This window comes from Dipodomys ordii, unplaced genomic scaffold, assembly GCF_000151885.1.
Source record: "Dipodomys ordii isolate 6190 unplaced genomic scaffold, Dord_2.0 Scaffold11, whole genome shotgun sequence".
In the NCBI taxonomy this organism is placed as follows: domain Eukaryota; kingdom Metazoa; phylum Chordata; class Mammalia; order Rodentia; family Heteromyidae; genus Dipodomys; species Dipodomys ordii.
The window spans coordinates 10,607,086-10,631,918 of record NW_012267227.1 but is presented as its reverse complement, the minus strand read 5'-3'; the positions used below and the strand labels follow the sequence as shown (position 1 = coordinate 10,631,918).

Here is a 24,833-nt window from a genome sequence, read left to right as displayed (position 1 = left end):
CCCCCCCCCCGCGCGGGGAGCTGGGACGCTGGAATTAGCCGGATTAGCAGCCGGTTCGCGAGTCCTCGGGAACAATGCCCGTCAGTCCCCGGGGTGAAGTTGGGATGATCTGTCCCAGAGGGAAGACCCCCGCGGGTCATCATCCCCCGTGGAGAGCTGCGGAATCCAGCGGTGGTGGTTTAAGCGTGTTTTATTTTACTTATTTACTTTTAAATTTTAAATTCCGCTTCCGTGTCTAACGTTGGGAAACAGATGAAGGATCGGATGGGGAGAATGTCAGGGGAACAACCTGACTAGGCGCCCACCCTCGCTTCTCCGTAGAAATGTCAGCTTTTCGTAGTTGAGAAAGGGTGCCTTCAGCCGGTATTTGTTCCGACACGTTTCCTCCGTGCCAAGGTCCAGAGTCCCTGCCCAGGTACATTACAGCAGTTAATGCAAACTTGCTCACTGCTCTCCTTGTACATCCGACCCTGGCAGCCGTCTAGGAAACAGGCCAGCTGCTTCAGCCCCTGGAGGTTACCATTCAGAGGAAAGCCCTGCAAGGTGGAGAATAGTTCAAACACAAACTATAAATGCTGGAGACGTTCTGGAGTGGCGTTGAGGGGTAGAGGCAGCCTGCCTGCTCTGCCTGTGATTAAAAAACACACATCTGTGGGTTAACAAAAGCATTTTTGCGAGTGGAAGAGTGCGTCGTGTCGTGACAAGTGTTAGCACTGGAAGTGTCGGTGCATTATCCCCTAAGTTCACGCAGGCCTCGTGAGAATTCCTCCCCAACGAGCTGGGGAGGTCTGCTGACTCGGCAGCGCCCAGGGCTGGGGCTGGGTGGGGGGAGCCGAGCGCCGCGGGTGACTCACCCGGCCTGGGACTGCTACGTGGCTCTTTTTTTTTTTTTTTAGTTTTTTTTTTTTTAATGATAGGCTAAAATGTTTGTGTTCTTATTATAATTTTCCTCTGCTCTGAAGAGAAACAGTAGTTCCTTTTTTTTTTTTTCCTTTCCTTTTCTTTAGTTTTTTTTGTTGTTGTTGTTGAAGTAGTAACTTCTTAAATTGCCTTGTAAAAGGCTGGGGCATCTACCCTACAGGTGGGATTGTGTAACATTGGCTGAGCAGAAAGGTAAATCAAATTGATGGTCATTTGTTGAAATTAAATATTTGATACTAGCCGTTCTTTGGCTACTACTAAGAGAGACTTGTTTGTTCCAGGTTATTTATATGGGACATACTTTCTCCTGTTGGTAGAAATTGACCTTATGTTTTTCTTTTGTGTGTAAAATTTGTCTCTGTAATATCTAGAAATTACCGGTTTTTCAAGCAGTGTATCAGAGTGCTGCCAGTTTAATATTTAGTCAGATAGATCTGTAAAACAAGCATTTCACTGATGGAATTATTAAAACATGCGTGTACTGTGTTATTATACTTACGAATTTTCTGTCTGAATAAAAACAAGTTGAAATAGGGATTGTTATGGGAACAGTTTTAGTCTTTTCATTTTGGGAGAGGCAAGCTGAATATACAGTTCCAAATTAAAGTTTTAAATTAAACTAAATAATAAGATAACTTTGAGTGATTTTCAAAAGGCCAACATTGGACAAATCGGCTGAGCATGAGATTGAGGGGAGAAGAAGATGAAAAATAATGGGGAGAACCTTCTCTACCCCTGTGCCGAGTGCCTACATTTTATTTGTGGTGTTTAGTTTCTGAAAGTCATTTAAGAAGTCTTGTAGACAATGTGAATATGATTATCGTTGTAGATGTTTTAAAATTACATTACATTCTCTACATAGAGAATTTTTAATACAGTTTAATTCAGACTCGAAAAAATATCTCCTACTAAAGGAAATATAAATATAAAAGAACCAAAGATACGTAGGTGGTTTAGAAGTTGAACATATATTTCCAGTGGAGCGTTTTTTAAGAATATAGGTTATTAACTATTGAACATGGTATAGGATTTAAAAAGCAGCCTTTCTCAAGGTATTGCTTTATGAAACTGAGCCATCACTCTGGCTATCCATTTACCTGTTGTGTTGCCCATTTGAACCTTGTTATTTAGAAGGCCCTGTTGAAATTGAGTCTGAAGTCTGTTCTGTGGCATTGTTAGCCGTACTGTCGGCTCCTTCGCCTGTGCTGTGCGCTGGTCCACTAACTGCTGTCTGCATGTAGTACGGGGATTTGGTCAGTTTTATGGCTCAGAGCCTCAAGACTTTACAAATAGAAGCTCATTACTATACTTGATAGCCTTTTCTAGGCAGCTGCTTTCCCGGGGAAGCTGATATCCTCAGGGTAGAGATGGTAGGGACTCCATGAGTTGTGGATTTGTAAAACACAGTGTGCCCCTCTGGTGGTGGTGTTTGTGTCTTGCTTTTTAAAGACTGGAGTATGACTGTGTTGCCCAGACTGGCTCTGAATCCAGGGCAAAAGTGATCCTGTACGTATTACTGCTGTCAGCAGCTGCAGCCTGCTTTGTAGGCTGTTGTATTACTCCACAACTGGCCTGAAGTGGGGGTGATTTTATTGTTCAGTGTTCAGAAACCTAATGAAGTAAAATAAAATAGTGTGCATGACTGATACGGGTCATGAATGTAATTGTGTTTCACCCATCATTTGACAATGAAGGAAACTGAGGCCAGAGCTAGACCTTGATACTGAAAATGAGATTTCCCAAACCAGTGGTATTAACTTCACTTTGGTTTTTGTGAGAAGTGCAGAATCCTCATCTCAGACCGACTGAATTAGACTCTGCTGTTTCAGGAAGTTCTCAGGTGATTTAATTGCACATTCAATCTGAGAAGCCCTGAGAAGAGGTAATATCTGGTTGCTCAGCTGTTAACCTACTGATTTGGAAAACTCAGGTCTTGTGATTTGTTCTTCCTACTGGCCCTTCTGAAAGACGAGGATCTAATCGCTGTCCAGTAGAACTTTCTGTGATCATGGAATGTTCTGTGCTGTCCAGTGAACTAGTAGCCAACTATGTGTGACTGTTGAGTACTTCACAAGTGAATAGTATGCCTGAGAAATGTCCATCTGTCCGTCCGTACGTCCGTCGCTTGAAGCCTGGACACGGCCCCTAAGCTTTTTTTTTTTTTTTTTCCTGCTCAAGATTAGGGCTTTGAGCCACAGTGCCACTTCTGGTTTTCTGGTGGTTAATTGGAGATAAGAGTCTCATGGACTTTCCTGCCTTGGCTGACTTTGTACCATGATTCTCAGATCAAGCACCTAGGACTACAGGAATGAGCCACCAGCACCCAGCTGGTCTGTTTTTCTGCACTCACTAAAAACCTGTGGCAAAAGAGTTGGCAAGTGAGACTTACAGGTTGTTTTAAGGCCTCATGCAGCCTTAAATGTTCATTAAAAGTTTGCCTTTTCTGCCAGGCACTGGTGGCTCACGCCTGTAATCCTAGCTACTCAGGAGGCTGAGATCTGAGGATCACGGTTCAAAGCCAGCCTAGGCAAAAAAGTCCCCGGAAACTCTTAATCTCCCATTAACTTCTCAAAAACTGGAAGTGGCACTGTGACTTAAGTGGTACGGTGCTAGCCTTGAGCACAAAGAGGCTCAGGGACAGCACCTGAGTTCAAGCCCTACAGTCAACCCCCCCCCCCAAAAAAAAATCCTGTCAGTGGAGAATTTCTTGTTCCCCTGCTACTTGGCAGGAATGAGAATAGCCGAGGTTGTTTTGGGGGTGGGGTGGGGATAGTGAGGAGCATTGAGACAGGTCTGCATCCATACCTCAGGCTAGCCTTAGCCTCACTGTGAATGTAGCCCAGGTTGACCTTGCGCTCATGATCTTCCTCCCTCAACTTTCTAAGTGCTGGAAGGTGGCAGGCTCTCAACCACTCAGTCTAATGTCCCTTCTCCGAAGGGGTTTACATTTTCTGGACTTCTGCTTACCTAGGTTTCTTTGCATCCTCAGTGCTGGTTTTATTAACCGAGATTTTTGTAGCTTATTCATCCTGTGGCTTTATATAGGATAACTGTTGGTGTCATGTAGCTTTCTCCATTCTAATCAGAAGTGGAAATCCTGAGTCAGTAAAATGACAAAATTTCAGGGAGACCTAGAATGGTGAAATTATCTAACTAGACAGTTTTAGCTACAAATTTTGGAATAGACTCCAGATCTCCTGGTCTGTTCCAGGATCCTGGTTTTCTTTTAGTAGTGCCAAATTCTAATATAGATCTGATAGCAAGTATACCCCCCTCCCCCGCTTATTTCGGATAGGACTAGGGTTTGAATTTAGCCTACAAGTTGAGCCATGGGCCCCATTCCTTTTGCTTATGATCCTTCTACTAATGCTTTTCTCATAGCTGGAGGGGTTTTTTTGTTGTTGAATTAGGGTCACTAGCTTTTTGTTTTTTGTTTTGCCAAGATTGACCTTGAATTACGATCCTCCTGATCTCCATCTACTACCAAGTACTTGGTATTGCAGGCATGAGCCACCACATCCAGATTCTTTCTTCCTTCCTTCCTTCCTTTCTTCCTTCCTTCCTTCCTTCCTTCCTTTCTTTCTTTCTTTCTTTCTTTCTTTCTTTCTTTCTTTCTTTCTTTCTTTCTTTCTTCCTTCCTTCCTTCCTTCCTTCCTTCCTTTCTTTCTTTCTTTCTTCTTCAGGTCTAGAGAAATGTGGCTAAGTCAGACATCCAAGTTTTGTTTTGTCTTGTTTGCACTGTTTCACTACTTTTTAAGTTTCCCTTCCTGTCTGGAATACACTGGATGGAGTCTGCCTTTTTGTTTTTTTTGCTGGTCCTGGGGGGCTTGAACTCAAAGGTCTGGGTTCTGTACCTGAGTTTCTTTTGCTCAAGACTAGCACTCTACCACTTGAGCCACAGCACCACTTCGAGTAGTTTATTGGAGATAAGAGTCACAGACTTTCCTGTCCAGGCTGGCTTTGAACCACAATCCTCAAATCTTAGCCTCTTAAATAGCTAGGATTATAGGTGTAGGCCACTGGTGCCCCGCTGAAACTCCCTATTTTAAGTCTCATATTGTAGCTTAGATGACAGGTGTGTGCCACAGTGCCCAACTTCTCAGAATTTTCTGCCTGTGCTGGCCTGAAACTTTGATGCTCACAATTTGAGCCCCCCAAGTAGCTAGGATTATAGGTGTGAGTGAGCCACCAGAGCCTTAGCTTCATGGTCTGATAAGATTGTGTAGAGTCTGGCTTGTCTGGTTACATGGACAGTATTTCAGTGGCAACTATCCTTTTCTACCACCTCAGCACAATAAAGGAGGGGTTGTAAAAAACTCAAGTGTTTCATTTCCTCCCACTGAGTGGGTTGAAACTGCTTTTTCGTGGTGTTGGCAGAGTTGTGTATTCACCATAGGGTGGGACTTCTGATGGAATACTTGGAAAGGAAAATCTTCAGGGATGTTCCCAGTGGCAGGTTTAGGCTGTGATCAGATTCTGAAAAAATTGAGAGTAGATCTCAAACTTTCTACCACCAGGTTAGAATAATGTTTTCATTCATTCAGTACGGTTGTTAGGATAGCTACAAATTGCTAATTATTTCAGGAAATGCCAAAGTCACTTAGACGCAAACCTTTTAATTTCTTTTCTTTTTTTTGGCCAGTCATGGGGCCTGAACTCTGGGCCTGGGCGCTATCCCTCAGCTCTTCAGCTCAAGGCTAGCGCTCTACCACTGAGCCACCTTCCCAGCCCCAAACCTTTTAATTTCTAACAAACAGCTACACAAAAGGGGATGCGAGTGAATGGTGATGCTAGTAAGGAATGGTGCTTTGTAAAATTGAGAGAAGACCCAATAATTAGATTAACTTAGATGAGTTTGGAGAAGGGTGCAAAGAGGGAGATGAGATTGTTGTGAGAGAGAGGAGTTTGGAATGTGGAATGGTAGCAATGACTGGGAAAAGCCGCAAAGCGGTCCTGTGCTGCAGGGGCATGTGTTCCTGGGAGGAAGTTCACCCCTGGCTGGGTGCTGGGAGCTCACACCTGTAATCCTAGCTACTCAGGAAGTTGAGATCTGAGTATCTGGTTCAAAGCCAGCTCTGGCAGGAAAGTGAGACTCTTATTCTCTCATTAGCCACTAGAAAAGTAGAAGTGTATTCACCATAGAAAAGTAGAAGTGGCACTGTGGCCCTCAGGGGTAGAGCACTAGCCTTGAGCGAAAAAGCAGGCCCCCGAGTTCAAGCCCCAAAACTGACCAAAAAAATAAAAGGTTCACTTCTAATGCCTAAATCACATGGTAAGTGTTCAGTAAAATTTTGTCAAATGGAAATACATGGATGGAAGAATTTAATCAGCTTTGATTGATTCTCTGCTGTGGGTCCATACTGCGAGTGATATGTCCACCACTCTGGATGGAAGCGTTGATGCTGGTGAAATTCCCGCTTCCTCATTCTCTGCTACACTAAGTGAGGGGTAGAGATGGCAGTCGCTTCAACACCTAGGTAACAACTAGGTTTGACTTGATATGAGCAAGACTTAAAATTCTAAGTAATTGAGATTTGGGGCTGTGTGGGAGATTATATAACCTATCCAAACTGCTACAAAACTACAGTCCTTTTCATGTTAGAATCCTCAGATGTCCAAAGGTACTTGAAGAGAAACTGCCCACATGTGTGTCTTGCTCGTTTGTTGCCCAGTGTTTGCTTAATGTTAGATGAGGACTCTTAAAAATGAAGTCTTGCCGGGTGCTGGTGGCTCATGCCTGTAATCCTAGCTACTCAGGAGGCTGAGATCTGAGGATCATGGTTCAAAGCCAGCCCGGGCAGGAAAGTCTGTGAGACTCTTATCTCCAATAAAAACCACTAGAAAACCATAAGTAGCGCTGTGGCTCAAGCGCTAGACCTCGCCTTGAGCAAGCCCCACGACGGACCAAAAAAAGAAGTCTTGCTGGGCACCGGTGGCTCACACTAGTAATCCTAGCTACTCAGGAGACTGAGATCTGACGATCAGCATTCGAAACCATCCTGGACCAGAAAAATCTATGAGTTTTTTTTTTGTTGTTGTTGTTTTTTGCTGGGCCTGGGACTTAAGCTGTTGGGCCTGGGCTCTGTCCCTGAGCTTCTTTTGCTCATGGCTAGCACTACCACTTGAACCACAGCACCACTTCCAGCTTTGAGAGGTTTATTGGAGATGGAGTCTCACAGACTTTCCTGCCTGGGCTGGCTTCAAACTGCCATCCTCAGATCTCAGCCTCCCAAATAACTAGGATTACAGAGAGCAGCAGTACCCAGCTGTCTGTGAGATGCTTATCTCCAGTTAACCACCAGAAAACCAGAAGTGGAGTAGTGGTGCAAAATGGTAGAACGGAGGCTGGGAGGTGGCTCTGTGGTAGAGCGCTTGCCTTGCATGCCTGAGGCCCTGGGTTCAATTCCTCAGCACCACATAAGCAAAAAGAAAAAAGCCGGAAGTGGTGCTGTGGCTCAAGTGGTAGAGCGCTAGCCTTGAGCTGAAGAGCTGAGGGACAGTGCCCAGGCCCAGAGTTCAGGCCCCACGACCGGACCCCCCCCCCAAAAAAAAATGGCAGAACGCTAGTTTTGAGCAAAAATCTCAAGAACAGTGCCCAAGCCCTGAGTTCAAGCCTCATGATTGACCAAAAAAAAAAGATCGACTGGCAGAAGATCGGGGAGGGAATGAAAGGCTGTTAGAATTTTTAAATCTTCAGTTGTAAATAGAAAGGGTTGTAGCTTGGTGTTCTATATACAGCAATTGCAGCGGTTGCACGCCCTCCTGACTGCCAGGGAACACTACTGAAATAACAAACTTGCTCTGTGCCATTGTAGACTGGAACCATTTTCCCTTTTTTTTCTCGACTTTTTTTTTTTAAGGGTCTGTATCCCCATCCTTAGTGTCTCAGAGTTTGCGAGCTTTTCTCCTAAGCCACGCCATTAGTGAGACTACCCTAAGCAAGCCTGTGAGGCTGTGTGTTTTGAGGTCTTCCTTTTCCTGAGTTCCTGGTGTGCTACCTGCACCCTGAGCTCCACATCCTGAAAGGGGGGTCTCTAACTACCAGCCGCCCGGAATGTGCCAGGTGAACAAGCAGCTGAGCTTAGCCTTGTGCCCTCGTGCCCCGGGAGTTGGACTGCTTGTAAGAATTTGGGGCATAACTTAGGGAGGGAAGGATGAAGTTGGTGTGACACCCCCCCTCCCCCAATGTTTGGGGTTAGGAGACAGCTGTAGTGAATGTAAGCAGAGCCCCTCCTTCCTGCTCCAAATGCAGCTGCATTCTTGGCAGAGGAGATGAGGCCACGGGATTCCACTTAACTCCGATTATTCACTTGACGCTGGAGAAGAGGAGAAGAGCAAGCCCGGCCAGCTAGCCCATGTGAGCACCAGCCGCAGCAGCCGAGGGAAGCTGTAAGAAAGCCAGGCAGCGGAGCTGCTCCGCCAAGGCCTCGTGTGGACTCAGGCCTGCTTTGGATCCACAGTTCCTTTCTGACACGGGCCAGGTAGTTCCTTGTTAGAATACAAAAGAAACCCAGTTTCTGTAGAATTGGGAGATGGGACAGAGTGAAGTCATTCTTTACAACTATGCACTTAGGCTCATAACCCTGTATTTCTCCGTGCGTGCGTGCGTGTTGGGGGAGGCCGTGACAGAGCAGGAGACGGTTTGGAGAAGAGAGGGTTGTGTGGGAAGTGGCTGTGCATGTGCGGGTACACAAGCGCTCCCCAGCAACCTTCTATCCTCACGGAGGTAGAGCACTGACGTCACGCAGAGAGCCAGTGTTACCTTTCTGTCGTCCTTTGCACTTCCTTGCATGCGTCAGTGTAAAACAGCATTGCTCCAGCTGGTGCACGCGTAATGGTCCTCTCCAACAAGATGCTCAGCACTGCTGTGAATGGGTAGCAGTTTTTTGGATGCAGGGAAAAAAAAAGGAATGATTCCAGAGTCATATCGTTACTTTCCTGTCTGTAGCCATCCCCCCGCCCCCCTTGTGGAATGTGCAGAGAATAACTGGAGCTCCCAGTACTTTGCCTGCTCTAAACCTTCAACTTGGCTACTTAGAACTTAGCTCTCAGAAGTTGAGCGAAAGATGATGAAGGGTTTTGTTCTGCAGGTCGGGGGGGGGGGCACTCTGACTGGAAACCTGCTGCCCCATCTGTGGCGCTTGCCTGTTTCTCTTAGGCCATGTGCTCCAAGACAGGGCACTGCTGGAGATGAGGCTGTGCGCTGAGCTGCTGGAATTAGCTTAACGGAGGGAGCCGTGTTCTCTCAGGCCTGCCTTAGCTTTCTGCCTGCTTGCCTGTTCACATCCAGGCCTCACCGTGGGCTCTCCTCTCCGGCACCAGTCCATTCCTCCTTTGCGCTGTTGGCCTTCCCTTTGCTTTCTCTTTTTTGCCTTCCTGATGTTTGAGCTCACACTGCTAGGCTGGCAAGTAGCACTGAGCCATGCCTCCAGCCCTGTTTTCAGCGGGACAGAGGGCACACACACACCCAAGCTGTGTGATTCCTGCTCCGTTAGGCATCCTGTAGTTACGGGGCCACAGACGCCTGCCCTCATGGCCAGATCCCCTCAGATGGCATCTCACCAGCTTCCGCCTGGGCTGACCTGGCACCACAGTCCCCCCAGTCTCAGCCTCTTGCAGAGCTTGGGATGTCAGGCGTGTGCCACCGCTACCAATAGCTGGAGAAATCCCAAGGTCCTGCAAACTTTTCTTCCAGGCTAGCCTTGAACTGCAATCCTGACCTCAGCCCCCAAGTAGCTTCCAATGCTGTACAGTTTTTCTCCTTCCACTCTTCCTGTCTCCCTCCCTCTCCTTCCCTTCCTTCTCTTCTCCCTCCCTCCCCTTCCTTCCTTGTTTCTTCCCCTCCTTCTCTCTCTCTACATGCCTTCCTGCCTCCTCTCCTTCCCTCCCTCCCTTCTTCCCTCTCTTCTCTTTTTCTCCCTCCCTTCCTTCTTTCCTTCCCTCCTCTCCTCCCTCTCTTATTTGTTTGTGTGTGGATACTGGATTTTGAACTCAGGGTCTCAAGGTTGGGTCTCTACCAGCTAGGATTGCAGGCATGAGCCACTAGTGCACTAGTGCCCAGCCTTCTTTGTCTTCATTCATGCTATAAACTTCATGAGGGAGCACCTAAGGATCTTTTATTATTACTATTACCCTTTTATCCTCATTCGGCTTCCCAGAATGCTTAGCAAGTGGAAAGTGACGCGGGGACCCTGGAGGCTGCAGAAGCGCAGCGCTGCCCCTGCTTACTTTCCAGCTCCAGAAGCGGTGGTCTAGTGACTGTCAAAGGCTGCAGAACACTGCAGAGCGTGGGGCCAGCTCACTGAGCAGCCCTGCCACTGTTAATATGGCGCTCCCTCCACTCAAGACTGCACCAGTGCAGCTTGCACTGTCTGCTACAGCTACAGTTTGTGGTGTTTTTTTTTGGTTATGTTTTGGGGTTTTTTTTGGAGGGTTTTCTTTGTGTGTGTGTGTTGAAAGTTAATGTATAGCTTTGGCTGGCCATGAAATCATGATCTTCTTAGCATCCTAAATGCTGGTATTACATGCGTGTGCAAACATGCCCTGCTCAGTAGTTTTGTTGATGCACATTATGTTCTTTCTTTAATCGTTGAGTTCATAATAACTGCAGTTCTCCGCCTAGAAGCCAGCTCCCGCCTTCCCCAGCGCATGCCCACTTATCCCTGGGTCCCGTCGCAGTGAGCCTGCGCTGGGGCTTCAGAAAATGCATTTTGTGCACTGCGTTTGCCGTGCGCTGTGCCTGGGTGTCAGTGAACCTCCGTGGAGTAGATGGACAGGGCTTGAGTTGAGTAAGGCTCCACCAAATAGTCCATTTCTTTCAGATACTGATGGTATGGTTTCTGGCCAAGTATTACTTGTGCTTGACCAGATTTTTCGACTGAAAGAGACGTTTAAGACAGAACTTGGAGATTTTACTGTTTTTAAAGTCTGTTGAATCAACTTTAAGATGTACAGTTATCAAAAAAATTTAAAGCTGGGCGCCGGTGGCTCATGCCTGTAATCCTAGCTACTCAGGAAGCTGAGATCTGAGGAACGCAGTTCAAAGCCAGCCCGGGCAGGAGAGACCATGAGACTCTTACCTCCAGTAAACCACCAGGAAACCGGAAGTGGCACTGTGGCTCAAGTGGTAGAGCACTTGCCTTGAACTGAAGAGCTCAGGGACAGCAGCCAAGCCCAGAGTTCAAGCCCCACAGCTAACAAAAAAAAAAAAAATTATACGGGTGCCAGAGCTCACACCTGCAATTGCAGTTTCTCAGGAGGCTGAGATCTGTGATGACTGTTTGAAGTCAGCTGTAGCAGGAAAGGCTATGAAACTTACCTCCAATTAACCACTGGAATACTGGAAGTGGAGCTGTGGCTCAAAGTAGTAGACTGCTAGCCTTGAGCAAAAAAGCTCAGGGACACTGCCTAGGCCCTGAGTTGGGGCCCCCAGACCAATAAAAAAGAATAACAAAAACCATTTAAAACTCAACTAAGCCCTAAGAACGGCTATGTTAAGGAGAAAGTAGATGGGGGATTAGTGCTATAATTCAGTAATAGAGGGCTTTGTAGCATACTAAGTTCTGGGTTCAGTTCTCAGCACTTCCAAAAAAAAAAGCTAGCTCAGGAACAGCGCCGAGACCCTGAATTCACACCCCATGACTGACAAACATTGTCTTTTAATATTGATTTTTCTGGGGTATTTTGTAGGAAACAGGAAGAACAGGATGTATACAAGCAGAAGAACATGGAGAGGACGACATACAGTGCTAATTAGTGTTTATCGTTCTAATAGTTCCTTTAAAATCAGTTTCTCTCCCCTCATCTCTCTCTTTCTGGGACTTGGTACATCGAGGCAAGCGCTCGTCCCCTTGGTTTTATTGAGCAGTCTTGCTTTGTAGCTCAAAACTTAATCATCCTGTCTGTGCCTCTTGAGTGCCTCAGTTGCCACACCTAACTCACAGCTTTTTAACTTTTCAGTGTTTTCATGTAGACAGACTGGTAAACTACAGGATTTCTAGAGGTAGGTTCTTTTTTTTGGGGAGGGGCTATTTTCTGAGAAGCAGACAAAAACTTGCAAATGAAGAAACCATCTGTTCCTGTAAAATAAAGGAAGCTATTACACCATCAATGTCTTTATCATATTAAGCAGATAGAAGAAATATTTCTATTAAGAGACCTGGGGAATGGTACATATCAACTTGTACTGTCAAGCTAATTTCTTCCCTGTTGGTTAATGAGTTTACTGAAGATCAGAGTCCTGTCTCTCTCAGTTCCTGTCTAGTATACATTTATGTATTAAAAAATGAAGCAGGGGCTGGGAAGGTGGCTCAGTGGTTGAGCGCTTGCCTTGCATGCTCGAGGCCCTGGGTTCGATTCCTCAGCACTACATAAGCAAAAAGAAAAAAGCCGGAAGTGGCGCTGTGGCTTAAAGTGGTAGAGCTCTAGCCTTGAGCTGAAGAGCTGAGGGACAGCGCCCAGGCCCAGAGTTCAGGCCCCACGACCGGACCCCAAAAAAAAAAAAAATGAAGCAAAAGAGAGCTAGGGCATCTCAAGTGGTAAAGTGTATCTACCTAGTAAAGAGTGATGCCCAGAGTTCAAACCTCAGTACCACCAAAATAAATGGGGAATGAATGATTGATTTTAGATTTTTCTTTCTGCCAACGACATCTGGTTTTAGCTGTGTGGAACCTGGCACCTTATTTCTGAAGCATCTCACATTAAGCTGAAAGAACCAAGTTGCCTATATTTTTTCTAGACTGGCTAGGAAACCACTTACTGGAGTCAAATCTGTATTTTTTTTTCCTCTTTGCCTTTGTATAGAGTATTTTAAAATCATGAAATATTTACAGTATACAGAGGTCAGCACAGTGAACCTTCTTATACATACCATGTAGCTCTATAAATAGATCTCAATAATCTGCTATACTTGGTTTTAAAAATGAGTGACATTTTAAAGATAATGCCATACTCCTGCCCTAATCCAGATCTCTCTTCTCATTCCTCAAGGGAATGAATCATTAAGATGAATTTGGTTCCTGAGACTCTCGTGTACTTTTGCTACCCACAAGTACAACCATAAAGCAGCACCGTTTTGCCTGCTTTTCAACCTGATATGACTGTTTTTAGCATGCACATTCATTTGTAGTTTCATTTTAATAAAATGTATCATTTTGGAACTTTTAATAACTTACTCATTTTAATGATTTTATAGTATCTCATTAGGTGAGTATAAACTCATTCCTTTTATCTATCCTCCTAATTTGATTTTTTCAAAATTGTATTTTATGTGGTACCAAGGAATTGAACCCACGACCTCATGCATGCTAAGCAAGCATACTACCACCAATCCACATTCCCAGCCTGTTCTAATTTTATAAATTTAGGTTGTTTCAAGGTGGGAGAGAGTATTTGAATATGAATATCTATGTATTGATTTCTGTGCATCTTTCTAGGAGTGTTAGCTCTCATCCATATTATATGAAAGCTGTTTTCCTGCATTCCTTCTCAGACAAATGTTAACCTACTCTTTGAAAGTATTTTCCTGGTCAGAAAGAATATTTACGGCTTTCCTCATGGCATCAAATACTATTCTGTAGGTTTTGTTGTTCAAGTTTTCTTTTCCATCACACAAAGAGCATGTTCTACACATTTGTCTTACTTGCATTGCTATGCTTTTGTTTAGACATAGTAAATAAACATGTTCCTTAATGAACTAACAAATTAGTCTTATTGTGTTCTTTTAGGGAAGTACTGCTAATACCTCAAAAGCTTTACTTGTAAGGATTATATAAAAATATAGAGCTGGGCGCCCGTGGCTCATGCCAGTCGGTAATCCTAGCTACTCAGGAAGCTGAGATCTGAGGATCACGCTTTCAAAGCCACCCCATGCAGGAAACTCCCTGAGACTCTTATCTCCAATAAACCACTAGAAAACTGGAAGTGGCGCTGTGGCTCAAGTGGTAGAGCGCTCACTTTGAGCTGAAAAGTTGAGGGACAGCGCCTAAGCCCAGAGTTCAAGCCCCACGACTGACCAAAAAAAAAATAATATATATATACATACATACATACGTATACACACACACATATATGTATGTATGTGTGTGTGTATATATATATATATATTTTTTTTGAGCCTTCCCATACTTGCTGGCATTTGAGAAATGCACAACCTGATGAGCCGAAGCACTACACAAAGGCCAGTATAAGGGGAGGTGTGAGGAAGCAAGCATGGGTAAATTGCTTGCAGCATTTTTATAAGCTGTTTTGGATTAAGGGGAGTTTATTCCTTCATTTGCAGTAAGCTTAATGCACCAGTCATAGTTTCTTGCTTAGTATCTAGTTTGTCCCTTTGTACACGTTTCCTGTCATGGTGACTCTCTTTGTATTTCCTCAGGTGGTACCAGAGTAAGATGGACGGTAGCTTTGACTGTGATTGTGGTGAGCTGGAGCCACCTGATCACTAACAAGACATCTTCTGTCAGCCACCAGCCACCAGGGCTTCCTGTTGAAATATAGCAACAGAGGAAGAAAAGAAGCCAAACGGAACTAATGCTTACCAGCACCTTAGAACGATGCTGCTCAGGACCAGTCCAACACTGAATGTATCTGCACTGTGAGGAGAATGTTCATACAAGCCTGTCGTGTGCATATTTATTCACATTTTTGTTAAATGTTAAATCGTTTAGCACAGTAAATCTGAGTGCATAGTATGTCATTTCATTCCGTTTGAGTTTCTTGAGTGTTTCTTTAAATGTCTGCGGAGTTGCTGCCCCTTTCTTGAACTATGAGTACTGCAATCTTTTTAAGTCTCAATATGAATAGAGATTTTTGAGCTTTAAATCTAAGGGGAACTCAACGGGCCTGGTTGGCATATGCAATGAATATCCAGAAAGCATCTCGCTGTGGAAGCATAGTTATTTTTCTTCTCCCTTTTTGAAAGATCTCTCCTTTTGATGCCAGTTTTCTTCCTTGTTTACACAAGTTCAACAATCGGAAAGGAAAAGGCAATAGTAAGGGTTTCAAAATGGCAGAGAAATTTGAAAGTCTCATGAACATTCATGGTTTTGATCTGGGCTCTAGGTATATGGACTTAAAACCATTGGGTTGTGGAGGCAATGGCTTGGTTTTTTCTGCCGTAGACAATGACTGTGACAAAAGGGTAGCCATCAAGAAGATCGTCCTTACTGACCCCCAGAGTGTCAAGCACGCCCTCCGTGAAATAAAAATTATTCGAAGACTTGACCATGACAACATTGTGAAAGTGTTTGAAATTCTTGGTCCCAGTGGAAGCCACTTAGCCGATGATGTGGGCTCCCTCACGGAATTGAACAGCGTCTACATTGTTCAGGAGTACATGGACACAGACTTGGCTCATGTGCTAGAGCAGGGCCCTCTCCTGGAGGAGCATGCCAGGCTCTTCATGTACCAGCTGCTGCGCGGGCTCAAGTACATTCACTCTGCAAACGTACTGCACAGAGATCTCAAACCAGCTAATCTTTTCATCAATACCGAAGACTTGGTGCTGAAGATAGGTGACTTTGGTCTTGCACGGATCATGGATCCTCATTATTCCCATAAGGTAGGTAAAAGCCCAGCCAAGACAGACTTGGAAACTGATGCTATTGTGGGTTTTTCTTTCACAGTCCCTCTAATGGAAATGAAGGTGGAGTAAGATGCTAATTAAATACAGACTCCTAACACATGTGGTTATGTGTTCATATGCATTCCTTGATGTGCGTGGTCATTTATTATGAGTGAAGTTAGTTATTTCAAAGTGGAATCTTTTTTTGTGTGTTTGGGGCAAAAGTGTGGTGCTACCCAAAGGTAAGGGGAGACTATTTGGGCTTTTAGGTTTTCTTTTTTGACAATCCTGTGCTCTATAGAATCATTACACCTTGTTTAAAATCAAATTTTAATCTGCATAAACAACTGGCAGTTGTGTCGCCAAAAAAAGTCATAACAACTCTCCTTTGTAAGTGTCTGTTTTCATGGGAGCATTGAACAGCACTGTTCAAGCAGAACCCTTGTCTTTTTTGTTGTTGTTGTTGGTCATGGGGCTCGAACTCTGGGTCTGGGCGCTGTCCCTGTGCTCTTGAGCTCAAGGCTAGCTCCCTACCACTTGAGCCACTGCGCCACTTCCAGTTTTCTGAGTGGTTTATTGGAGATAAGAGTATCACAGACTTTCCTGCCCAAGCTGGCTTTGAACCGTGATCCTCAGATCTCAGCCTCCTGACTAGCTAGGATTACAGGTGTGAGCCACCAGTGCTCAGCTTGTCTTTTAGTTCTAAATTGAAATCTTATGTGAGACCCTGATGCTTAAAATACAAAAGTGGGGCTGTTTTGATTGCCTTTCCATGGAGCACGTCTAAAACAATCCAGTCAGGAAGTGGCACTGTGGGCTCAAGTAGTAGAGCGCTCGCCTTGAGCAAGAGCTGAGTGACAGTGCCCAGGCCCAGAGTTCAAGCCCCATGACCAACAAAAAAAAGAAGAAAACTTAAAGCAGGGCTGGGAAGGTGGCTCAGTGGTAGAGTGCTTGCCTCGCATGCATGAAGCCCTGGGTTCGATTCCTCAGCACCACATAGGCAGAAAAGGCCGGAAGTGGCGCTGTGGCTCAAGTGGTAGAGCGCTAGCCTTGAGCTGAAGAGCTGAGGGACAGCGCCCAGGCCCAGAATTCAGGCCCCACTACTGGCAAAAAACAAAAAGGAAAACTTAAAACAATCTAGTCTTCATTCTCAGGTATTACCTCACCTTAACAATATCTTCAGTTTTTAAAAATGATTCTTTAGCGTATAAATGGGAGCACTAAATGACAGTAGATGCCATGTTCTCCATATAAGAAACTGAAGTGTGGCCAGGGCACTGAACTGAGTCAGTTTCACTAAGATGTGCCTCCATTTGTGCTTTTGGATAGCCATACAACTCTTAAGCCCGCAGCTTGCGCAGTTACCGTAAGCTCTGCGTTGCTACACTGGTAAAGTGGGGAGCGTATCTGCCACCACCATTTCTCCGCAGCATTGTTGGGTGGAATAAGGTGGGCTACATGGGGAAACATGTTTTCAGCTGTGGCGAGTCAGTGAATGAGGAGTGGATACACTCAGGTTGTACTTTGTTGGCAAAGCTCACATAAGCAGTGGCTCTGGTGCTTTTCCCAGCCTCTCCTTGACATAAACACCTTTAAGGTTAGCTCCTCTCTAAAACAAGTTTTGAAATTTGTGGCCTTGAAGTGGCACAAGTTCTTACAGTGCATTTTGCCCAAGAGTGTGAGAGCCTTGAAGATGGGATTAGAAATTAATAGTACTGTCCTAGGATTAATAATTACTATGTTGAGGGTGGTTGTTCTTTAGCCAGAAGAATAGAAATTAAAGTGTGCTTTGTGTTTGTTCTTTAGGGTCATCTTTCTGAAGGATTGGTTACTAAATGGTACAGATCTCCACGTCTTTTACTTTCTCCTAACAATTATACTAAAGCCATTGACATGTGGGCTGCAGGCTGCATCTTTGCTGAAATGCTGACTGGTAAAACCCTCTTTGCAGGTGGGTATGATATACAAAGAAATTACCCCGCACCAGGTGCCAGTGGCTTACACCTGTAATCCTAGCTCTTCAGGAGGCTGAGATCTGAGGATGCTGATTCCAAGCCAGCCTGGATTGGAAAGTGTGGCAAAAACCTAGTAGAGCACTAGTCGTAAGCAAAGAAGCTCAGCGACAGCACCTAGGCCCTGAGTTGAAGCTGCAGGACCAATATACACAAAATTACCCCAAAGAGCAATCACTTTGTATTTATCTCTGCAGGAAGATCTATGTAAGGTTTGTAAGTTTAGTTAGAATGTATGTTATTTCCTAGACCTAATTTGCTATTTTTGTGGAGCTGTATTTGTTGTAGTCTGTGTTCAGGGATACCCGAGTTACATCAGTTCTTGTCACTGTCATTTTCTGGTTTTTAGTTGAAAGTCCAAAAGGTTTCCATTAGCTTTCTTGCTCGTGGCTGGCACCCTACCAACTGAGCCATATCTCCAGCCCAATAAATTTGTCTTGGTCCCTGAATTATTATTGTTTGGACCTTTTTACCTGACTGCTGTAACCATTGAGACTCACAACAAGCAGACAGGTTTCTTGTTCAGCTGGTGCTGTGATGAGTCTAATGAAGTATGTGAGAGAACTTAGTCAAGAAGAAAAGCAGTGAGTGATCTGTGAAGTGTCATTTATAATCAAGCAAAGCATGAGTTTGTATAATAGTCTTCAACACATAATAGAGGCTATGCCAGTGACTGGAGAGAAAGGCAAATGGAGTAGAATGAGTTGCCATTTTAATAGAAATAATGAAAAAGGTGTTTAAAAGTACATAGAAATTAGGTCTGAGCCTGGTAGAATCAGGAAGCAGTAAGAAAAGCTTGATGAAATCCAGGTTGTCAAGAATGATATAGATATTTATAACAATTCAGACTGGAGCCAGGAAACTTTAGAAGGTCTCTTAGAAAGCAAGGTGAGGACTGACTTCAGAAACACAGGAAGCTAAAGATGCTCTGTTACTTAGTTCCTTTCTTTTGTTGACCTAACTTTTCCTCTTCTGTCATCAGTGTAGAGGCCTTTACTACCACCAGATTACAAGAAGTGCAGAAGCGAGGGTGCGGGCAGATTCTGTTCTCAGAATAGCAAGTAGGGGCATGGTTGGAGAAAGGATGGGATTTTAGTGCCAGTGCTATTGCTACTTTGTCTACGCTAATCAGTAACACCAATCAATTCATTATAATCTTGCATTTATTGGGATGTCTTCTGTGATCTGTGAGTGACTACATGGCACTGTAGAAACTGATCATCCCTGCATGCGGGAGGCTGAGTCAGCCTGGGCTGCAGAGAGAAAGCAAACCAAAGGAGACTTAAGTAGATTGGAAGTTTTATTTTTCTTAGGAATACTACTGTGATTAGAGGTTGCTGCATCGTGATAATAATAAAGTGCCTTACAGCACATATAAAATAATGATTATTTGTTGCTATATCAGTTAGTGGGGTGGCTTGGCCTGGTGTTCAGCGCAGGCTTCCTGGGTCAAGATGCTGGTGAGGGCTGCAGCCCGCTGAGGGCTCCCCCGCCCCCAGGACCTGGGGAGTGGGGCTGCTCATGGATAGCTTATCTCTGTTACCAGGAGACGCACTTCGCTGCAGGACTGCCGGGTGGTTCTCCAACATGGTAGATGACTTCCCCTAGAACTCCCGACACAAAAGAAAGCAAGGACAAAGCCAGTTACTGACATGCAATTCATATACTATACAGTCGACTTATTTATGGTGTTAGGGTTCATATTCGTATTTTTTATTATAACTATAGGGTGCATAACCACTACTGTATAATTTTAGAATCTTTTCATCTTCTAAAGATACCTGTGACCATTAGCATTCACTTTGCATTTCTTCCACCCCTGGCTCCTAGCAACCACTAATTTTCTGTCTCTATGGATCTATCTGTTTAAGATATTTCAGGGCTGGGAAGGTGGCTTAGTGGTAGAGTGCTTGCCAGCATGCATAAAGCCCCGGTTCGATTCCTCAGTTCCACATAAACAGAAAAAGCCAGAAGTGGCATTGTGTAGCCTGCAACAAAAGAAACTCAGGGACAGTGCCCAGGCCCTGAATACAAGCCCCAGGACTGGCCAAAAAAAATCACATAAATGAAATCGTAAACTATTTGTCTTTAATGACAGGTTTCTGTCATGTGGTAGTATTTTTGGAGGTTCATTCATCTTGGGTCATATATTAGCACTTCCTTTTGCATAGTGTTCTGTTATATGGATTTACCTCATTTTGTTGTTCGTTTATTTATTGGCTGATGCTAGTTTTTATTGATGCTAATACAAATCCTCAATAGGCCAGAGTTAAAGCTGTACTTAGTATTATTAATGATACAGCTGAGACGACACCACCAGTCTTCTTATTCAGGACAGTGTCTCCCTGTGTAGCCCAGGCTATCCTGGAACCCTCAGTCCTCCTGCTACACCGCTTTCAGCGGTTGGGATTATAGGTATGCACCACCATGCCCAACCTCCAGTGGATCGCTTTCTTCCACTTGTGATGAGGCTGCACTTAAGGAGTTGGCTCTCCATGCCAACAGGCTGGCAAAGAGAACAGCCGGCCGGCGTGCACATGAGCAGCGCTGCTCTGAGTAGACCGGTGCTGCTCACAGTGGTGGAACCCGCTAAGATTACGACTCACCCCCCCTCCCCCTCGTTACAGTGTTTCACTTAATACTAGTATGTTTATTACCAAGTAAGTTAACATCAAGAATGTATTTACGTGGTTGGTCTTTGGTGTTTTATGCTCAGGTGCACATGAACTTGAACAGATGCAACTGATTTTAGAATCTATTCCTGTTGTCCATGAGGAGGATCGTCAGGAGCTTCTCAGCGTAATTCCCGTTTACATTAGAAACGACATGACTGAGCCACACAAACCCTTAACTCAGCTGCTTCCAGGAATTAGCCGAGAAGGTACAGTGATGGGAGCGGCCCCGAGTGTGCCGGCGGGACTGGGGTGGAGGAGCATTCTCCCAGACAGTGCGTACACGCTCCGCTTCTTCATCCCCTTTTTGGCTTGGACCTGAGTCCAGGATCTTTTTTTTCTTTGGAGTAATTTTTCAGAGTCCAGGAAGTTACTACTCTCTCTCCTGGTTCTCACCCCATTTCCTCTGCCAGCTCGGCCTGGTCACTCCTGCAGGCAAGCGTACCACACCACTGCTGCACGGGGCATGTTCCCTCTGACACGTTGTGTGAAATCCCCTTGTATCAAGAATATACCAACTAGAATAAAGTAGGTATGGTGTGTATGGGATCATGATTTAAAGAACAGAGTTAGGGAAGGCTAGATGGAAGAAAGAACAAAAATGATGTATGAAGACAGCTTGCTTATTAGCAAGCTCTTGTCTCCAAGTTCACCCAAGTACTGTGGGAATTTAAAAAACGTTAACTTCAGCTCCCGTAGGTTCAGCTAGAGATATGGCTCAAGTGGTAGGGTACCTACTCTAGTATCCACCCCCCCACACACACAATTTTTTTTTCTCATGATAGCTAAGCGCCCGTGGCTCACACCTGTAATCCTAGCTACTCAGGCTGAGGTCTGAGGATTGCAGTTCAAAGCCAGCCAGGGCAGGAAAGTCCGTGAGACTCTTATCTCCAATAAACCACCAGAAAACTGTAAGCTGTGCTGTGGCTTAAGCTATAGAGTGCTCACTTTGAGGGGAAGAGCTCAGGGACAGCGCCCGAGCTCAGGGACAGCGCCCAAGCCCAGAGTTCAAGCCCCATGACTAAGAAAAAAAAGTTACTCATGATGAAAACTCTGAACATGATAATGTGAGAGTTCGTGCAAGCCAGAAACGGTTCTTGAATCAGTGGGGACTGCCGCATCTTCCTCAGCTGGGAATCGAGCTGGGTATTTGGCTGGTGTGGGGATTTCTGGTAGGTGTTGATGAGTTTGGTAATGGGTTCGTTAAGTTCACATGGCGGTTGCAGTACAGCATGAGTAAAGATTTATCACACTAAAAATGCCAACTGCTTATAATTGAAATTCTAATTTTGGAAAGCACATTTCAAGGTCACGGGAGCTTGGTAAAAATACTCTCTCCCACACAGCACGTGAAGTCCCTTTCGTAGTTCCCTGCGTGTGGATCGATCACGCACACTGGGCGCTCTTCTAGCAAAGGCAGTGGTTCCCTCTGGAGCAGGGCTGACCAGCTCTGCCTTCCCTGCTGCCAACAGCCCCCAGATGCTAGGGTCTCGGGGTGGTTTTTTCCTGGTTTAGTGGTCCAGCCTTGGAGGGTGATGTAAGGGGTGAGCAGACACATGCGTGGGTGGGACCCACGCCTGCCTGAGCAGAGGGGAGCTGGATGAACGCGTTTTATCACGTTTCTGTTTAGCAAATTCAACAGTCTAGGACTAGACAGCTCGTAATTCCGTTAAATCCTAGATCTAAATCAGTAGCTTAGACCTGAGTGTTAGGTTGAGCTGGAAGAGACTGCTATTGGAGCATTTTTGGCTGACCAAAATGGCAATTTCACAGGTTTCTGCTGTGCTGATAGGCGTGGGGCCGTTTGTCATGGCTTAGTTGAGCGGGCAGGCTGGGGGAGGGGTGCTCAGGTGGGAGGTGGTGAGGGAGGGTCCTTGGCCACATGGTCTTTGCTGAGTGGAGCCACTTGTCCACTTCCTCTCTCTCTCACTGAGCTTCGTCTCGTCTTTGTTCTGCAGCACTGGGTTTCCTGGAGCAGATTCTGACCTTTAGCCCCATGGATCGCTTGACTGCGGAGGAGGCGCTCTCTCATCCCTACATGAGTATTTACTCCTTCCCCACGGACGAGCCCATCTCCAGCCATCCTTTTCACATCGAAGATGAAGTGGATGATATTTTGCTTATGGATGAAACTCACAGTCACATTTATAACTGGGAAAGGTAAATTGATCCTCAATTAGAAAGGCATTTACTGAAGTAATGCAGTGAACTGTTAGGAAAAATACAGCCAGTAGTTCATGCCTGTAATCCTAGCTACTCAGAAGGCCGGGATCTGAGGATTGCGGTTTGAAGCCAGCCCAGGCTGGAAACTCTGTGACTCTCATCTCCAGTTAATCACGGGAAAACCAGAAGTAGCACTGTGGCTCAAAATTGGTAGAGCGTTAAGCAGTAAAGCACAGGGACAGCACTCAGGCCCTGAGTTCAAGCCCCATGACCACCACCACCACCAATAAAAAGCCATTTCAAAACAAATAGTACAGTGTGTTAGTTAAAATTCTAAGGAAGAGCTGGGTGCTGGTGGCTCACGCCTGTAATCCTAGCTACTCAGGAGGCTGAGATCTGAGGATCACAGTTCAAAGCCAGCCAGGGAAAGGAAAGTCCTGGAGACTCTTATCTCCAATAAACCACTAGAAAACCAGAAGTGGCGCTGTGGCTCAAGCAGTAGAGCGCTCGCCTTGAGCTGAAGAGGGCACAAGCCTCATAACCAACAAAAAAGAAACAAAGACCAAAAAAACAAAAGAGGAGGAAAGAGGAGAGTAGAGAGAGGGGAGAGAGTAAACCTGCTCAGTCTTCAGTCTACCTTGCTCCATTAGAGAAGTAACAAGACTGGAGATGTGTGTGGCTTGTGGCACATAAATGAGTGAACTGGTAGAACTGAGTTATAGAACTAGCTGTGTTTGTATGGATGAAATGGGAAGGAGAAAATAACCACTCTTACCTAGAATTCAGGACTCGAAGTTCAGTACTCTTGTTTTGGTCGGTCATGGGGCTTGAACTCTGAGCCTGAGCGCTGTCCCTCCGCTCTTCAGCTCAAGGCCAGCACTCTACCACTTGAGCCACAGCGCCACTTCTAGTTTTCTCGTGGGTTATTGGAGAGAAGAGTTTTACAGCTTTTCCTATCCGAGATCCTCAGATCTCAGCCTCTTGAGTAGCTAGGATTACAGGCGTGAGCCACCGGCCCCTGGCTTTTTCCTAGTGCTGTCTGTAGAAGCATTCCTTACCTTTAAAAGTTGTGTGGCAATAGGGAAGGAAGGCCAGGGCTTGCTGTCCCCGTACGCCTAACTTTTCACTCTTGCATGAAAGGCACGCTTCAATCCCAGCATTCCAGAGACTGAAGCAGGAAGAGCTCAGGTCTAGGGCCAGCCTGGGCCGTTATGGAAATCTAGACCCAACCTGAGAAGGGCCTAGCTTTTTGTGCAAAAGGCCTCATAGTGCCTTTGGAAATCACGCATAATCCTTCTCACACGACTGCCAAGTACACAAGTACAAGTGAACAGCCTGTTGTTTTTTTCTTTCAGGTACCATGACTGTCAGTTTTCTGAGCATGATTGGCCTATACATAACAATTTTGACATTGAAGAAGTTCAGCTTGACCCGAGAGCTCTGTCTGACGTCACTGACGAAGAAGAGGTACAAGTGGACCCTCGGAAATACTTGGATGGAGACCGAGAGAAGTATCTGGAGGACCCTGCTTTCGACGCCAATTACTCCACAGAGCCCTGCTGGCAGTACCCGGACCACCATGAGAACAAGTACTGCGACCTGGAGTGTAGCCATACCTGTAACTACAAAACGAGGTCGCCATCATACCTCGACAACTTAGTGTGGAGAGAGAGTGAGGTTAACCATTATTACGAGCCCAAGCTTATTATTGACCTTTCCAACTGGAAAGAACAAAGCAAGGACAAATCGGATAGGAGGGGCAAGTCCAAATGTGAGCGGAACGGGTTGGTGAAGGCCCAGATAGCGTTAGAGGAAGCCTCCCAGCAGTGGGCTGAGAAGGAGAGGGAGAAGAAGCAGGGGTTTGATTTCGATTCCTTCATTGCAGGAACTATTCAGCTCAGCTCGCAGCATGAGCCCACGGCTCATGTTGTTGACAAGTTAAATGACCTGAACAGCTCCGTGTCCCAGCTAGAATTGAAAAGTCTGATAGCGAAGTCAGTGAGCCAAGAGAAGCAGGAGAAGGGGATGGCGAACCTGGCGCAGCTGGGGGCCTGGTACCAGTCGTCCTGGGACAGCCAGTTCGTGGGCAGCGGGGAGGAGTGCTTCCTCATCAGTCAGTTCTGCTGCGAGGTCAGGAAGGACGAGCAGGCGGAGAAGGAAAACACGTCCACCACCTACTTGGACAAGTTCTTTAGCAGGAAGGAAGAGTCTGAAGTGCTAGAAACTGAGCCAGAGGAAGAGGGCAGGCTCGGGGCCAGCCACAGCGGGGAGTTCCTCTTTAACAAGCAGCTCGAGTCCATAGGCATCCCCCAGTTTCCCAGCCCCGTGGGGTCGCCACTAAAGTCAGTGCAGGCCACCTTAACACCTTCTGCGCTGAAATCCTCCCCTCAAATTCCTCACAAGACATACAGCAGCATTCTGAAACACCTGAACTAAAACACTCAGCAGACATTTCCCTTCGTGTTTTTCATGAAATGTGTTTTGTCTTTTTTATTACTAGTG

The 24,833-nt window shown here is 45.5% G+C and overlaps 1 protein-coding gene across 2 annotated transcripts in view; it reads left to right on the top strand.

The window, feature by feature from the left end:
- Positions 1-24,833, top strand: part of Mapk6 (mitogen-activated protein kinase 6) — a 25,809-nt gene extending 976 nt beyond the window's left edge. For both annotated transcript variants that reach the window (XM_013010176.1, XM_013010177.1), the window contains exons 2-6: positions 14,297-15,481; positions 17,291-17,435; positions 20,213-20,377; positions 22,127-22,328; positions 23,687-24,833. In XM_013010176.1, the coding sequence (XP_012865630.1) occupies positions 14,927-15,481; positions 17,291-17,435; positions 20,213-20,377; positions 22,127-22,328; positions 23,687-24,767 (2,148 nt within the window). In that variant the 5' untranslated portion in view covers positions 14,297-14,926 and the 3' untranslated portion in view covers positions 24,768-24,833. The remainder of the gene's footprint in view (positions 1-14,296; positions 15,482-17,290; positions 17,436-20,212; positions 20,378-22,126; positions 22,329-23,686) is intronic.